Here is a 17,918-nt window from a genome sequence, read left to right on the forward strand (position 1 = left end):
TGCACTCTGCACCCACAAATTCTACCAACAATGTTTTTTTTAGGGCTCGACAATGTGCCGAGTGGACTAATAAATGTCAATCCACAGACAGAGTGGACCGGCTCCGCTCTCCGGGGAGGCAATAACAGAAAACCATCTCAGCATGTGGAAGAAAAGTGCTTGAGTTAGCAACCTCCCCCTCCCTTCCCATGTAATTAGCATTTTTTTTTCCTAGGTTTATTTTTAATTATTATTTTTTTTTAGATTTAATTTCTATTGCTATATGCTGCGTGATGCAGTTCCTTGTCTCTCTGGAGAGAATTGTGATCTAAAAATAGATCTGCCTTGCCTGGTGTTTTCAGGCACTTGCATGCCTGGCTGTTCTTTCTGTTTGTACAAACCGCCCACGCTCGGAGTCCGCCGAATCCCCAGTCGAAGGCCAAGGGTTAATTGAAAGGCCTCGCGATCGCTGTAAACAGCTAGTTCCGATCGGTGGGGGGTCATGTTCCCCGGACAGCCGAGCTAGGCTGATCCTTTGCTTCGGCCTCGGGGCGCCGGGCCCGCTTGGTCCTGAGTCGTTGTTTACAAGGTGGCCTGCGGGGAAAGATTGATGGCAAAAGGTTGAAACAGATTTTTGAATTTACATTTCTCCTGATTTCCTGTCTTCGTTCTTTTGGTTCCTTTAGCTATTTGGGAGATGGACGATTTCATCTGGAGTCCATCATGATTGCAAATCCAGATATTCCTGCCTATAGGTATGAGAAATATCCATCCATCATGAAAGAATAATTTATTGTTGTTAGTAGGGCTGTCAATATCAAATATATTATCGGAAAAATCATTTTATTTTAAATTTGTATATTTCAGAATTTATTAATCGACTATTATGGCTTATTTTGTATTGTTTTGTGAAAAAATTACTCGATTACTAAAATAATTGGTGAATAATTTGATACTCGATTAGTTGTCGATTCACCCGTTAATTTTCTTTGTTGAATGTCATAAATTTTGCCTTTGATTATCAAAATACAAAAACAGTAACAGTATCGATACATTAATATCTGACATTATCAATCAAAACTGTGATTTATTTATTTTTTTCTGTGTGTCCTGATAAGACTCGGCGAGGATAAAATGCAGTTTAGAAGATTGTTTGTTTATATGCAAAGTGAAATTGTGTTCTAGGTAAACGCACGGCCGCGCAGCTCGGCGGTCTCCATCACAAACAAGATTTTAATCTCAAGCGACGGCCTGCTATCTACCAAAGCAGATTAGATCCTCTGAAGTAGCTCCAGTTTACACCAACTCCTGTCATACCTGATATGTTTCCATGATTGCATTTTTAATCTCGTCTTGCGTTGGGAAAGTTACCCGAACAATCGGCGCTCAGATCGTCGATGTTATTTTTTTCCTACGTGCAGATACGACCCCTACAGTAAAATCTTCTCCAGGGAGCACTACGACCACGAGGCCATGCGCGCCTTGAGGCTGGACGCCATCCGCAAGGCTCGCTCGGCCCAAAGGTGGGGGCTCATTTTGGGCACGCTGGGCCGGCAGGGAAATCCAAAAGTTCTGGAGGTGAGTCTGTGTGTGTGTGTTTTGTTTGTGTCCCGAGGCCTGTTGTGCAATAGTTTGTATTTCACTTTGACATTTTTAGTAACACGAGGTCCCAGCGCTAGAAATCATCTCTGGGAAAGCAAATGTTGTTTTGAAGCAAGGTGGAGCACAAGCCAAATAATAATCATGCTAAAAATCATTACTGGGCCGCAGATTTAAAATAAGAATGATAAAAAAAATATACATGAATAATCAAATAAATTATATATATAATAAAGTCAAAAATATATATATAATAAAAATATATAATAAAATATATATTATTATGTGCATATAATTATGTGCATATTCTGATTTGTGTAGATCCGCCGTCGATACATTATCATCGTTATCGAAATTTCTCACCCCGCACGTTTCCCGCGGCTCGCCGCTCCAACAGCCCAGCCCGATTTTAAACCCACACGAGCATTATCAAACTTTGCAGGGCTTGACGGTACCTGCAACCTTCATGGTTGAGATACCCCAAGACCCCCGCTCGGCACCTAACGTATGATACGCGTTAGCACGTATGCTAATCTTCTACGTGAGGCAAATCTCAATGTCATCGGTAAAATATACATTCAAAGACATATGGCGAGAAAGAGAGAGGTTATATTTTACCATAAAGGAGGAGGGGAAGGATTGAAGCGGGATTTACTAAGGGCTGAACTTCTCTCCCTTATTGATCTGAAGATTAAATAGTGGAGTGCCAGATAACGCTTGAAGTATAGTCTGGAGAGAAAAAAAAAAAAATCAACTATTCGGCAGTCAATTGATTGCTCACCTTGGACGAGACAAAAATGTGACTTTTAATATTGGAGGAATTCAATTTGAGCATAACTTAACCCTCAAGCAAATCACGATTTGAGACAAGAATTAGAAATTCAGCAAACTTCTACTTGTGTTTTCTCTCAAGCACTTGGAATCAAAGCTGGAGTCGGTGGGCAGGAGCTTTTCCAGAGTTCTCCTGTCCGAGATTTTCCCCAGCAAGTTGGATCTGCTGCCTGATGTTGACGCGTGAGTAATGACATACACACTAACATGATTAAATTTAAAAAAAGTAGGTCACATGTACGTACATCTTAAGTTCAAATGTTCCCCACTTGTAATAAGACGTTTGAGTTTGACGATTCGGTTACATTTTCATGATGAGCGTGTGATTGTGACGACCGAGAGCACTTTTGTGATATTGCATTTTTTTGAAATTTATTTGGGCGACGACAATGAATATTAGCTTGCTTTGTGTTGTTTGCTTAAGGCTTGCAAATAAAAGCATCCTTGTGGCCTTTTCCCCTTTTGTTTGGCTGCCACAATGGATGCGTGGGGGATTTAATGTACTCTCTTTGAAAAGGTCACAAGTGTTCCTTTTGTGGCCATAATATGTTCCTTTTATTTTTGGTCAGTTTTTTTTCCCCCCCGCCTATGAGAAATGAGTTTGGGAAACTTTGTTTGTTAAAATACTACTTTACAAACAAACACCAACAAAAAAATAGGCCTACCTAAGTACACAGTGCGCCTTGAGATCTGAATTGAATTTGTTCACATCTCAAGTTATCTTTACCTATTGAAGTCAATAGAAATGCCATTAATCCATTCCAGCCTCCCCTGCCCAAAAAAAACAACCTCCAAAAATGTATTTATTTATTTATTCATTTATTTATTTTATAATTATTTTATTTATTTGTTTTATAATGCTAATATTAATATAAATAGAATGATAATGATATCCTTGGCCACCTGGTGGCGACATACAAACACTTCTGTCAATAGAAATGCCATTAATTCATTCCAGCCTCCCCTGCCCAAAAAAAACAACCTCCAAAAATGTATTTATTTATTTATTTATTTTATAATTATTTATTTTATAATGCTAATATTAATATAAATAGAATGATAATTATATCCTTGGCCACCTGGTGGCGACATACAAACACTTCTGTCGCCTCTTATCTCGTCTTCTCAGTATGGCCGAGTTAGTGGTCGTGCTTCACAGAGGATAAAGAATACATGCATCTGAATACTCTATTATCTGTCTACATGTGCTGCGGCACCTTTTGTGTTCAGATAACCTGTTGCTTGAAACATTGCAACATCACACAGATGGTGATAAGTCCCCATTGTATGTGTAAAAGTGTAATTCTGTTTATCTGTTGTTCAATTTTGACAACGTGAACAGCTTGAAGCCTCATTTTATTCCAACAATATTTACCTGCCACACTGCCGCTTATTGTGAAGCGAGTCACCTGCCGCCATACGGCGCTCCAATCGCAAGCTGGTCCTCTCAAGTGACGAGGCGGGGGGGGGCACCATTTGTCAATCAGCGATGCAACAAGAAACAATCTTCAGACGGATGGCATCTTCCAAGAGCAATTGCGCATCCTGCTACAATTGATGCGTGTAGTCCAAAGCTCGGTGGGCATCTTCATAAATTGCTCTCTGTAACAAGAAGATAACAAGCACGGCTATGTCTTCATGAAAATAATTGGCAGTCACGGCGAGTTAGTCAGCTTTTACCGTCGCGGCATCGGTGACACGTTGTCTGCTTTCATCAGCAGACGTGCAAAGCATATCAGGAGCCATTTGTATGTAACCCGCCGTGTATTTGTCGAGTCGCAAAGGATTACCTAAATAAACACCAATTCCTTTGTGCCGTGCAAACTGAAGCTGTTGACGCACGTCGGCGAAACCGCTGATGAGCTCAGCGTGATAAACGACGCAGTCTCGCTTTTACAATCAAAATAGTTTCCACAGGACGAAATGTGAACCCGAGTGTTTAATCGCTCCCGTGCTCTTTTTACACATCAGACCTGGGTAGCCATCTTTCCGAAAAGCCAGCGACAGCTCATAATTGCATTCGTAATTCATCATACGCATCGCTTGTGTTTATTTTGGGCTTATCTGATCCACTCAGCTGGAAATTGTTCGGCCACTTTTTTTTTTTTCCCGCCACCTCCCTCCCGTCGTTCCCTATGAGAGCTTCTGCGTGAGCGCGGCTACAATAGACGCAACAAGGCCGGGCTGGCGTCTCGCGGTGTGCCCAATCCGTCGCTTTATATTGTGGGAGGCGCGGAAGCACGAGGGAGAATTTTCCACGGAGCCCCTTTGCAGGCTTTCTCTGTCTTTAGACACCCACATAGTCATCTAAAAAAGAGCCGCCATTATCATATTCTCTTAAGTGTGTAATTAGCTGATCCCCGAGCAGGCTTTGTACGATTGTACACATATCTGCTCGCCGCACGCGCTTATCTCACCGAGACCGCCGCCATAGCGCCAAAACGCATTGCTGCATTTAATCTCTTTTTCCATTGGAGTTTTTCCACAACGGCCCAATTAAACGGCGTCTAACATCTCGCGAATGTCCAAAGCCTAATTGCGTCAGGGCCGGGTCAGAAAGGCCCGCAGAAACAAAACATGTACAAGCTAGTTGCCTCTGAGACAGCTCGCTTTGTCACGCACCCACGGCGGGCACACGCGAGGAGGTTGTTGCGAGCAAGCCTGCGTGTGACTCAGCAGGCTCTCAAATTACGAGGGATGGAAAAAAAGAAACATTTGGAAAGGTTTGGGCGGGTGAGAATGAGAAAACCCTCACGCGGGTGTGCAAACTTTGGCAAAGTTGGGCAATTTCGACTTGCGCTTTAACATCTCGCCTGATCTCCTTCGCCTTTACACGTGCCTCATCTTTCATTAGAATCAGAGGTGGGCAACCACGTCACAGATGGGATTGATCTGACTAAGCTAACCTGCACCATGGCTTTTCTCCAGCTGATCCCCCCCCTCCCCTCCCCTCCTCATGCATTTTCAAGAGTAAACACTCTTCTCTCGCAGACAATCTCTCCTTGCCTTTTGTGCCCCAGCGCCCCGCTCTCCATCTGCTCCATCTTTATTGCTCTTCCTCGCTTCGCTATCTGTGTCTTCCTCATCTCTTTCATACACAGACCCCACCCAGCATCCTCCTTCCTTCCCTCCCTCCCTCCCTCCCTCTGCTCTGTCTGCCAGCTATGTAGGCTACCTCCATGGAGACCTGAATGCTGCTTCTTTCTCTCCTTTTTTTTTTATTCACACTCACCTTACCTCTCCTTATTATGTTGCTCTTGTCCCCAAATGCCCCCGACCTCACCCCCCCCTCTTTTTGCAGTATCACTCATCCCCAAACTGCTTTTGCAGTCACGCCGTGTAAGCGCCACTGCTTGCCAATCAGAACACATCTCGCCAACAGATGCCTGAGATCAGGTGGAGAGGCAGAAAGCTGCGCGGCTCCTACGTGTGAGAGCATCCCGCCTCCCTAATCGCATCTTGGCAAACTTGCGAAAGGGTTGTGAAACGCTTGAATTGCCATTTCAGCCAGCATGGGAACATTTTTACATGAAGATGAAGAGTGGAAGTAATCGAATGCTAGTTTTTGCTAGCCTCTCAATAATACATTCCATTGACTGCTAGCATTAAGCTAAAGAAGAAGAACGCTTGGAGCTGAAAGACAACACTTCAGTCACTTCATTGGTTATTAACCAAATCCATTGTGAGAAAATCATAGTCTAAATACTTTGTGAAGTTCTATTGCAGGGGTGTCAAACTCGTTTTTTTGACGAGCCACATTGTAATCATCGCTTCTTTCGGAGGGCCAACCCAAATAAATGTATGAGCACCTCATATTATATTCAATAAAAGCTACAAAACAAACGTTTTCAAATCAGACGAGTAAAAACTGGTCAAATATTTAAAAAAAATATATATATTATTAAAAGTGAAGACTGCAATTCTAGTAATGACACGAATTTGATGCACAATTTGTCTTGGCCGGCCACATAAAATGATGTGGCGGGCCGTATTTGGCCCCCGGGCCTTGAGTTTGACACATGTTGGGTTGATTTGTGGAAATTTTTGTCGTCTCTCCTGCAGGTGGGTGCAGATTGCATGTCCGCGCCTGTCCATCGATTGGGGTTCGGCCTTTTCCAAACCGCTCCTGTCTCCCTATGAGGTAAATGACCCACTCACTCTTGCCGTCCACTTTTCGTGCCCTGCCCACCCACGGCTCTTTAAACGCCCACAGAGGTCGCGCGGCGCCGCTGACGGATGCCTAGTTGTACCATTATAGCGCCTACGTCGCTAAGGGTGCCAAAAGTGTTTTTAAATGGCGGCAAATTTGTTCAGAGGGGGCCTAGTTGTGGCGAGCGAGCGGCCGAGCAGCTCCCCCTACAGGCTGCCGGCTCGCACATCCGCCCCTCCTTGCTGTCAGTGAGAGTGAGAGGTCCTCAACGAGATCCATTTCAAAGCTTGCTGCTGCTCTATTAGAGAACCCAACCCCACCTAAAAAAAAAAAAAAAAAATGAAACTGCATTGTGATGAGTTTGGTTTCTGCGGCAGCGGTTTGCTAATGTGAGCTATTAATTCCGACATCCTTGTGAATTGTCTCCAAGGGGACTGGCTGCCTTGAATAAGAAATGCTTATTGTTTTTCTTCTGATTATACGCCACAATGTTTTTCCACACCAGCCCCTTTTTCATGTGGGAGTCCGCTTTACTCTCCCTTGACGCTTTTTTTTTTTTTTTTTTTCTTGTAGCATCTGCATTCAAATCATTCGGGCTGCACTTGCGTAAGGAACGAATCCCCACATGGTCTCTCGCTAGTGAGTGCTTTTACGTGTGCTGTGGCATTTAGAGAGACGATGACAGCGGCGGGAGGGGAAGAAGCCGAGAGTGAGCTCGGGGAAGAGGGGATGCTGTGTGGGGGGGCACTTATTTTCAGGGCCTCTCATGTTATATTTATAGTCAATAAGACGCACTCGGCTCTCTTGTCGGAGTGGGGATTAGCGGCGCAAGCTAGCATGCGCGGAGAGGATGGCGAGGCGGGGCGCCAAAATAAGGACAGAAGAAGAGTGTGGAGCAAAAACATAAGATGGGGAAATAGTCACCTTTTCAGTTTGTTCCCATTACCTTCACTTGAACCGATTTGAATCGGTTTCGATTCTTCTTCATATAAAGTAGAAAAGTGACCTTGGTGTCATTCAAATTCAATCGAGCGCTCTCGCTTTGACATGAAAATGGCAATTGATAGCGAGAAGACTTTTATCGAGGCCAAAAGAATCACACTTAGCTCAGTGCGGGATTGTTCATCTTCGTTTTGTCGCTGTCCAATAACAATCACGTCCATCACATTTTGGGAGACAGGGGAATATTATTATATATATTATATTATTATGTGTAAAAAAACACCACAAACAAGCATCAGACATTCAAATCTCAATTATTTTTTCACTTTATAAAAGCATGGAGTCATCATGTTTTTATGCGCCAATCTATTTCATTGTACTGCTCCTTCTGTTGTGCCGAAATTGGCCACCAGGAGGGATCATTTTACAGTCAGGCAGACACAAACTAAGATGAATAGCACTTCTGTGATTCAGTTCATTGCAGAGGATCAAGAATATTTACCTGTGAGTATTATATTGTCTGTCAACAAGTTTTGCTTCACCATTGATGTTTTGGATTGTTTGCAAACAATACGCTAAGGAGATTTTCATAAGGCAAAACCTACGTGGTTGTTTTAAATACACAACAATGTTCACGAGTAAAATTGGAATGAATTTTCCTCTATTTTCGTCAACAAAGTGTCGACAGTAAAAAAAAAAAAAAAAAGCAACACTTCTCCTCCAGTGCGCTGTCTTGTCTTCGCCGTGCTGCTGCAGACAGCAAACAGTGACCATCTCACCTGCGCCAAGCTGACTATCTTGACACCTGTCTCCTCTGTAGTGTCAATCTCTCTGCTTACCCGCACATGAAAACACTCTTAAAAATTCTCTTTTGCTGCAGACGAAGAGGAGAAATCCAACTCTCTTGCCTCCCTGAGTGATATCTACTCTTGCCATCTTTCCCTCAGGCAGCCGTGGCCCTCCAGGAGACAGCCTGGAAGGAGGTCTACCCCATGGACTTCTATTCCAATCAGAGCCTGGGGCCGTGGACCCCCAACCACCCGTCCAACCAGCCGCCTCGCCCCCCTCGCGCCCAGGTGAGGCTATCTTCAAACGCACGTGGCCATACTGACACCTAGTGACGCCTGCGGCATAACCTTGAATTCCAAATCTCTTCTTTTGAGTGTGAAAACTGCTATTCCGTCTTGATTTGGTCTGATTTATTATCTCAGGCACGCTCTCCAGCTGCTTCCCTGCAGAACGCCAACAAACAGTGTACACGGCCGCAGTGCGCCCCCTGCAGTTGCCAGGCGGAATGAAGACTTGGACTGGAACAAAGTGGGTATACACTTAATCCAGCCAACATGCCACACAAAAAAAAAAAATCTCTCACTTTTTACAGCAAATTACGTTATACGTTATTTTGCAGCGTGCACTTGAGATAATAGCTTCTACATGCTAATGTATGAGTCATATTCCCTCGGAGAAGCGGACGGGTGTTTTTACCTGCAAATGTAAAGTTGAAAAAAAAAAAGAGACAATGACCCAGAGTGACTTTGGTCGACCCTTGTGACCTTGATTTAACTTGGGTCCCTTTGTGGCATTTGCTCTATTAGATGGAGCTCTTTATTTATTTAACCGAGCTCTCTGTAGAATGTTTATGGGAATTTATAATACAATAAATGAAAAAAATATATATATATTTCTGTTGGAGTTTTTGGCAGCTGTTTTTTTTTCCACCAAATGTAAGATGGAGCAAGAATATCTGCCAGTCACGACTCTTTCCATCCTCATTATTTATGGATGGAGGATTCTGTCAATAAATAAATATGTAAGAAAAAGAAAAACATACAAATTTTGCTGCAGGAAAATTGTCCTCCACACAACCTGAGATCCCCCCACCTCTCTTGCCCCCCCCCCCCCCTTTTCTTCCCTCGTGGGTGGGATTGGGTTTTAATGCCCCAAAAAAAATTCCTACACTTTTCCCACCACGGCGTCTCCTTGGCAACACGTCGATCCTCCTCGACTTGTGTCTCACGTTGAGCATATGGTTAGATGCACAGCAGCAAAGAAGAAATCATCTGTCTTGCTGAAACCTTTGTGTTGGTTTTTGCACTTTTTTTTTTTGCATCAAGAGACTGGAGGAACATTTGACAATTATAGTTAGTGTTTCTTTAAAATAACAATTGCACTTTCCTAAAACAAAATAATTTAGGGATTTTATTATCGCCAGGCAATTGTGGATATGGTTTCCTATTTGATATGGGAAATTATGTGTTGGCTTTGACTACCATGTTACTCACAAAAAGTAAAAAATTAAAGTAAAATAATATTTTTCTTCTTTCAAATATTTTTTTAAACTGACATCTTTCTTACACTCATTTTTACCCCTTGACTGATTAAGACAGAAGCCTACAGAAAATCACGATTCGAAATATCTGTGCTAAACCGCAGTACCATGCGTGACCGCTAGATGTCACTGTTTGCACAGCTTATATTCAACAATGTGAGTCACCTCTCAGGAGTGGCCTTGTGGTTCGGCACAATCATCTTAACAATTTCCGTGACTTTTTCACTGTCACAGAAATTTAAAAAAATTAAAGCAGTTTTTCATGTTTTGCATCTGTTTGGCAGGAAATGCAGAAGTAAATCATTTTTGTCAACAGTACTCTGCCCCCTCGCTTTCTCTAATTAGCCTTTCTTAATTAGATTTATAGTCACTCATCGTGTTGCGTGTGAACTGTCGAGACGTTTCGTAGGTGGCTGACAAACTGAGAAAGTATGAGGTAGAAGAATCGATGCCGAGTGGGCTGCTTGATTTTGTTGTGACAATTATAATGACGGCTAGTCATGGAATGCTACGAAGATACCGTACATCTTTGTCAGGCATTTATGAGCTGCTTCGCATCCTTGGCAATATTATTATTATTATTTTTCTTTGTGCAGTGCAAGAACACTTGATGGCTAAGTTAGCACATATGCTAATGCTACTATACTAATATCTAGACCCCCTGAAATTTATGATTTCTACCTCTGATTATTTCAATACCATTATTTCAGGGTGTGAATATGCCTTAACCCGAGAAAAGGCCGACAACTTTGTGTAAATGTTGAAATTAGAAAAATCCCAAATGCAATTAGTTCATGAGTTAAGGCTCATCGACAAAGACCACTGGGGAAATCTAAACAGTAAATACCACTGTGTGTGTGTTGAGGTTGCCGAGTGCATGAAGCTTGAAAAAGAGTCTTTGAAGGAAAACAAATAAGTGGTATAAAGCGATGACTAATCCTGCGTAGGAGCTCGGCTCAAGCACCCCACCGCCACAACGCACACACACTTAGACAAGCAGCACGGTGTCATCACTGTCCTCAATTTTCCTCTCCATGAACCCACTTTGACCTTTTCCGAGATGTCCGTACAATGTTATTTCAAGGAAACTAGCTCCCGTGATACATTATTTTACTGAGATGCCCTTTGAGAGGGCTGATGATTCCTTTCTGTATCCCATCTGATGCTCCAGGAACAAGTGTTATGAAAAATAATGCTGATTTAGAAGAACTTCCATTAGTCCTCTGAGTCATTGTTAAAAGGACTGAAGGAAGGGGAAACAAAACAGCAGGAAGAGAGCAGGGAGGAAATGTGACTCATTGGTGAGCGATGCGTGTTGTTGCTGCTGCAAGTAGAGCCGAGCACCATCTCATCTCCTCGAGGATGTCTTGGCTCGCTGTGTGATTGGCTTGGAGAATGTTGAGCGTCAGATTTTTTTTTTATCCTTCTATTATTAAGTATCTAGGATGGTGAGGCCTATTCTAAAGGATTAATTTAGATTTTATTGATCTCAACAACAGCGACAAGTGTCTTAATGCAATATTTTAGAAAAGATTTTAAACCTTAGCATCATTTTTAATACATAGACCAGACTATTGTTTGATTTAGGTTAAAGATGGTAAGTTTTTATCCTGGAAAACTTTCACGGTAGATACATGCTCCTTGAATAATGTGGTGTACCGCAGGGATCAATTTTAAGCCCTCTGTTTTTTACCCGTATCATCAGAAGTTTACAAATATATTTTTATTTTATTCATTTTTATTTTACTGTCACTCCTGTGTGTTATTTTTTTATAACATACAATATAAATTGCTATTTTTCCCACCCAAGAGGTCCGTTTTAGTTGTAACGTTTTCATTACCTCCCAGATGTACAATGAAAGCAGAATTTTTCATTTGTACCTAATGGAGCATCTGGCGAGTATTAGTTTTATTATTCGGGATGCTGCAGGTGCTTCCTTTCACAGAGACTTGAGCTGGATGGATGGCCACCATCACGTCAGAGGCTTGGGCTCCACCCTCAGGCCTTGTAGATGTATGGACGGATACGCGTCACGTAACAACCTTCTCGGCAACAACCAATTAAGGTCAGTTGGTGGAAAGTACGATTCACGAGAGCAACAAGTTTATCGCCCAGGCAACAATTGGGAAAAGTTCTTTAGAAAACACACCAACGTTAACAAGGTAATTGGATAATTGCAAGAATAGAGCTGAATTCGCTCCCCCATTACGGCTGGTTCAAAACGAATTGGGACACTAAAAGTAGACTACATGTGAATTTTTACTTTTAGCTGCCATCACCGTCATCCTGAGTTCATAAATAAGTGGCATGAAATTTATGACTGCAAAGCTAACCCTGAGCTGTCACATGAATGAATGAAGCAAGGTCACATGCTTGCATGAATTTTTTATTTCTGTTTTGAAAGGCGCATACAGTACATCACATACACACAGTAGAACCGCTCGGGTTGAGATCTTAAACAAATGTGCCGCGGTTTATTTGTAAGGGCCTGACCGATTCATCGTCAAAAGAATTGTAATTGGGTGGAGTTTTACTGATTTGATCTGACTTTGTCAAAATGTTTACTTATGCTTAGTATGCGTTGTTAGTGTTGAAATTGAAAAATAATTGAATATATCGGCAGTAACTTGTTTCTTGGTGGTATGAGAAAGATTATTTTATTCACTTTTTGGAATAACACTGGTCAACAGCTAATTTATGTCTCAAAATGTACTTTAGATGCTAATTTTACTTTTGTTAACTTTTTTAGCATGTTAGGTTTTTGAAACATTTTCTTTCTTATTTTTTAATTTTTTATCTAAAAGCTTGCGCAATACAAATTTTGCCATGCATCAATTTAAACCTCTAACATTTCAGACATTTTTTTTACCTGTTGCTGAACCCAACCATTAATTTATAATTATTACTAAATATGACATTTGACATGATTATGTTTTTATTATACATTATATTGTAAAAACTTGATGTGCTAGAAAAATAAACACCCGCAGATTCAGATAATTAATTCAAACAAATTAATCAAAAAAATTAACTAAAATTTGTTGACCGGTGGCATTGGCCGATTAATCTCATATGCAAATTTTATACTGTCAAAAATTGTATCAGTTGGGTCTTATTACTTCTAACAATAATTCTTTTGTATGAACTTACTGTGCTCCTCTCCTTCAACACACATTTAGACCACCAAATTAATTTTGAACAGAAAGTCCTCCACTTGACAGTCCCACCTTGTTTCCCACCCCCGTCTCGGTGTTTCTTTTGCCGCCTAGCGACCATGGCTGTAGACTGTTACCACTGGTGCGGTTGCTACAGTAACAATCTAATGCCACGGTTGCCATGGAGACAGAGGAGAGGTGCAGGCTGCCGCAGCACACCATTGGTCGCCGTGGCGGCTGACGTGGCGCCAGTGATGTCGGGCAGAGAAAAAAAAAAACTTGACGGGCGTCCTCCTCCCTCCCCCGCTGAGCTCTCGCCAGGCATCAGTAGCCATGACTGTAGACTGTTACTGTACTGGCAAGGACTTTTAGCAGTAAGCAGTCTAGAGCCAAGGTGTTGATGCACTGACCACAATGAAAGGAAGGATGACATTTGACTGCAAGGTGACAGAGAGAGAGAGAGGACAATGATGAGAACTTGGCTAGCAGCTAACTTGGCTTGGAAGCAAGAAGCTGGCAGGCAGTTTGACAATAACAACAAACACCCGCCTTCCCCTCCCCTTCGCGTCTTATTGATTCAGATGCCAATAATCCATGAGTCACACAGGATATGGACGTCCGGGAGCGGCGTGGCTTTGGCGGCTTATGCAAGCTCAACTGACGTCAGAGCTCTCGTCTGATGTGTTTTTGTCCATGGGCCCTTCCTCCTCTTCCCCCTCCTCTTTTGTGGGACACGTGTGTGTGTGTCTGTGTGTGTGTGTGCGGGGGGAGTGGACTGAAGCAACAGCTGGGGCCGCAAGATACTTGTCAAGTCTTGTTCTTATTTCTCAAATGGGTAAAAAGACTGGGGCCGCTGTCCATGGTGCTGAAAGCAGTACTCGTGAGATTTAGAGTGTGAATGACTTTCTATTTGGGGTGGATTACACCTGATACTGTTGGGGGATTTCATCGGAGGACTTGTCCTATTAATAATGACATCATTTGGGATTCCAAATTATATTTGGCAGGTGAATCATGAAAAGATGTGTGGGTGTCTCAACATGACCCCAGCCTATCTTCGCTCTCTGTTCCACCACCTGTTCCAGCAGTTTTACTCTTCCTTCTCAACTTTTTCTTCTTAATTTCTAATTTACATCTTAAATCACTGGAACAAAACTTATCCATCCCAATATTTAAAAAGTTAGCAGCGGTACATGAATGCAGCACCTGTTTTTTAGTTGCAGTTTTGTTGAGTGTGGAGGATGGTTGAGTCTATTTTGACGGTTGATACTGGCGAGTGTGATTTTATATTTTCAAACGAGGCTCGTTCAGCACCACGGACAGCGCCTCTCAGTATACCTCGTGCCGGATTGAGCTCAGTGGGTCTCCCCCACCACGTTCATTGTCATTCTGCTCACTGCACTTTCCTTCAGGAGTTACCTTGGGGATTTTGCATCACCCCCTCCCAAATCCTTCCACCCTCCCTCCCTCTTCGTGGTCCCGCTGCAGGGAGCCCGGCAAACGTCAGTCGTGCAGCCGCCGCTGGTGCACTGTTTCTTTAAGACTCTCTGCTGCCACCCGATTGGCTGACGCGTACGTGTGCGCAAGGAGTGACGCAAACTTGACTTCATCGCAAACGCGTCACGATGTTACTCTCCCCCTCCCTCCCTCCCTCCCCCCTCCAAGGATGAAAAAAAGGAAACAAGGGGTGAGAGGGGATACAATAGAGAGGGACAGAGTCGAGGAATAGATATGGACACATAATTCTACCATATGACGTTATTATAGGTTTTTTGGAAGCAATGAGTTCTAAGTCGTGATCACGCTGGCCGGTAAACATGCCGCGCACGTGCGCGCGCGAGCACGCATGCACGCGCGCGCCCAGCTGTGACGGCCCATGTGCGCAAAAGTGACTCACACTGCAGTAACTTTCAGCTTCTCTCTGCTACCGTAAAGCTTCTACACGATACGCACGGCAAAAATAATATAGAACGGAGGAAAAGAAATATATAATGAAGAAAAATTTATGATTTTGATATTATCAGTATTATTATTATTTGCGATTTTCACCAGATTATTATTCAAATCAATCCATGCAACATGCAGAGACTTACCATTTTATGTCCACGTGCGATGGAGGTGAGCTCGCATGCAATGTCCTCGCTTCCGAAAATATCATATCGAGATGCGCCGGCACCGTCATCCGCTGAAATTGGGCGCCCGGCTGTCCCGCGGCTGAGCTCTTATAGACATGCTGTAGTACTAGCGATAGGGGAGGGGAGGGGCGGGGGGGAGGCGTTCATTCATTCAGAAGCATCACCTCCGCGCACCACTTACGTGGGCTCCTACGTCATCGAGGAAACTGGCAGGGGTGTGTGTACGAGGCGGAAGAAGGGGGGGAAGGGGGGGGGGGTACTTTAGCCCGAGGGGGCACGGTGCACACGCACACAAATAAAGTTAAAACTAAAACTATTTTTATCCAATCGCCTTGCTGGTTTCCTGTTTTAGCTGCAGCTACTATTGGAAAGACGATACATATGAATTAATCAATAAAAGAAGAAATTAGCACAGTTCTTATATTATCAAATATTTTTCAATACAAAATTGTATGACTGGATTTTATTGTGTTTACGTGTATTGTATTTTTGTATTTTATTGTACATAATGTTTAAGTATAGTGTTTACGTGTATTGTATTTTTGTATTTTATTGCACATAATGTTTAAGTATATATGTGTATATATTAATTTGGGATGTGTGTATGTATATATACATATATATTTATTTATTTATTTTTAATACGTTTTTATTTTCTAATGCTGTGGCAATTTTTCAAAAATCATGGAGTAATCGAGAATATTTTTACACACTTGATTCATTTTTGTGGCAAATTTCACACTCAGGGGTGTTTCAAATCTTATTTAAATCTGAAATATTTATATCCTCATTAGGTTATGATATATGAGTGAGTAAATTGCCCTCAAATGAATAAATTGTTGTGATTGAGCTGTGAGTCATGCATTGAAATATGCTCGAGCAGATTTCATATGTTCGTTATGGCATCGGCAGACGCTTTGGCGTCTCAGGACAGGAAATAATAACAGCTAATAATAAACAGGGATGACACCCACATTTTTATGAGCAACTTCAATCGAAGCCAAGCGGGAAACATTTGCCAATAATGGGAAAAAAATAATGGAACCTTTCAAAAATAGATTTAAATTGGTTGTGCAATTCATGACGCTTCGTCATGCTGTGACAAACTTGTTTATTTGGGGAAATGAAGAATAGAAGGCCACCTTAACCCCCTTGAAAAATAATCTTCCTATTCTTTGTTTTATCTTTGAGTCTTTGACATTCAATCATCATTACTGTCTCACACACACAGACACACACACTTCGCTTCCTCCTCTCGTCACACTTTCAGCATCCCCGCAATTCATTCCAGACACCCTATTAGATACACTTGCACAATTTAATCAAATTCCGTACATTAAAAAATAGATTATTTCATACGTAAAATAATATGCATCAAACGTGAAGCAAAAAAAAGTACAGTTCAGTTGTATTTAACTTTTTTGCATAACATATTTGCATTAAATATTTAAGAAGTGAAGTAATGTTCTTTTTTTCCATTTTACAGGAGACCCCAAAACTATTAACATTGCATCATCAATTTTTTTATATGAAATAAGAATAAATACTAAATGAAGAAGTACATTTTAAACAATTTGAGGGACAATTTGGCTCCAATTCGGCCACAATTATTACAGGACTTTGGAAATTGTGATGGACCATGTAAAAGAAAAATATATATGACCCACTTCAATTCATACCCAGTTCTAAAATCCTTACTAATTACCATGTCAACCATAGCTCATCATTGGCACGCAAACAAAATAAAAATAAATGTTTCTTACGTGTCATTCATGTCATCTCCTCCCAGGTGGTGTCCTTTAGATGTCCGTTCCCACGTTGATGAACATGTGAGCATGTAGCAGGATATTAAAAGGATTTAAAGGGAAAAAAAAAAAAGACAGGCGGTGGCGTCACTGATGATTCACCTGGAGCCACGAGCAAGGCAAGCAACAAGGTAAAATATTCACAGTGTGGAGGAGTTGGACTGAACGAGGGCGGGCAAACGCTGACAAAGTTCTCACTTCATTATACGGTGATGGTCAAGAAATAGTCTTTAGCTCCACTTGTGCGATCGATTTTTTTTATTCACTTAAAATATTAAATATCGGAATTACAAATTGAATTATTGACTAGGATAAAGGGGGAAAATCGGCAGATTTTTTTTCAAATTTTTTTCCTTGAATATTATTCTTTATTCCGTATTGTATTGTACTTTGAAAAAACAGCACACACAAAAGAAAATCAGCCGATTTTTAAGAGCTAATATGAAATCGATTAATCGGTCTGACCCTGCTTACGATTCTGCTACGCTTTTTACCGTATTCCGTGTGAGGTGCATCACTTTAATCAAATCCAATCAATATTTTAATAAGAACCAACTGAGGGACTGTGATGCCGCAATGCTGTCAAACATTTCTATAATTTTCATGCACTCATTAAATGGTTTGGCACAATTCGTCTCTCTTGGATTCACGAAAAAAAGAAACGTGCCGAGCAGCTACCCGAACTAATGAGGCCGGTTGAACCCAGTTGAGAAATCAAAGGTAGCGCCGGTCAGTTCTCGCACACAGATATGCTGCATTCCACCATTGCTCTTCTCAGTTTCATGAATAAATAATGTTCTACGTCACTTTTTCACCCCCGGGCACTATTTCTCAACATCACCACCAAATACGCACTCGTGCATCCCACCAATGAAAACATCCAGAGCTTCAAATATACACCGTCTTCGATCCCTTTTTTTTTCGCTGCTCCCATATTTTCAGAGGGAGTCAGCATTGGCACATATTGCTCCACTCATCAGTATTCCGCTTCA

General features: G+C 41.9%; 1 protein-coding gene and 1 long non-coding RNA gene across 5 annotated transcripts in view; one reads left to right on the forward strand and one right to left on the reverse strand.

Moving 5' to 3' along the window:
- The window catches only part of dph1 (diphthamide biosynthesis 1), a 112,045-nt gene extending 94,800 nt beyond the window's left edge, over positions 1–17,245 (forward strand). For 2 of the 4 annotated variants that reach the window (XM_088380724.1, XM_088380726.1), the window contains 6 exons: positions 666–734; positions 1,401–1,557; positions 2,492–2,592; positions 6,472–6,550; positions 8,449–8,577; positions 8,713–9,193. In XM_088380724.1, coding sequence (XP_088236850.1) covers positions 666–734; positions 1,401–1,557; positions 2,492–2,592; positions 6,472–6,550; positions 8,449–8,577; positions 8,713–8,799 — 622 coding nt within the window. In that variant the 3' untranslated portion in view covers positions 8,800–9,193. Of the gene's footprint in view, positions 1–665; positions 735–1,400; positions 1,558–2,491; positions 2,593–6,471; positions 6,551–8,448; positions 8,578–8,712; positions 9,194–11,776; positions 11,899–16,910 lie in introns of those variants that run through there. The other 2 variants (XR_015859421.1, XM_088380725.1) reach the window with 2 other exon arrangements.
- LOC148395603 (uncharacterized) lies at positions 179–4,327 on the reverse strand. Its single transcript, XR_015859423.1, has 3 exons — positions 4,090–4,327; positions 3,785–4,011; positions 179–573 (listed from the first exon to the last, which is right to left on the reverse strand). It is a non-coding gene; the product is annotated as an uncharacterized LOC148395603 (long non-coding RNA).
- Positions 17,246–17,918: the final 673 nt, after the last annotated feature.

This window comes from Syngnathus floridae, chromosome 7 (genome assembly GCF_059516105.1).
Source record: "Syngnathus floridae isolate MCC-2025c chromosome 7, RoL_Sflo_1.0, whole genome shotgun sequence".
Taxonomy (NCBI): domain Eukaryota; kingdom Metazoa; phylum Chordata; class Actinopteri; order Syngnathiformes; family Syngnathidae; genus Syngnathus; species Syngnathus floridae.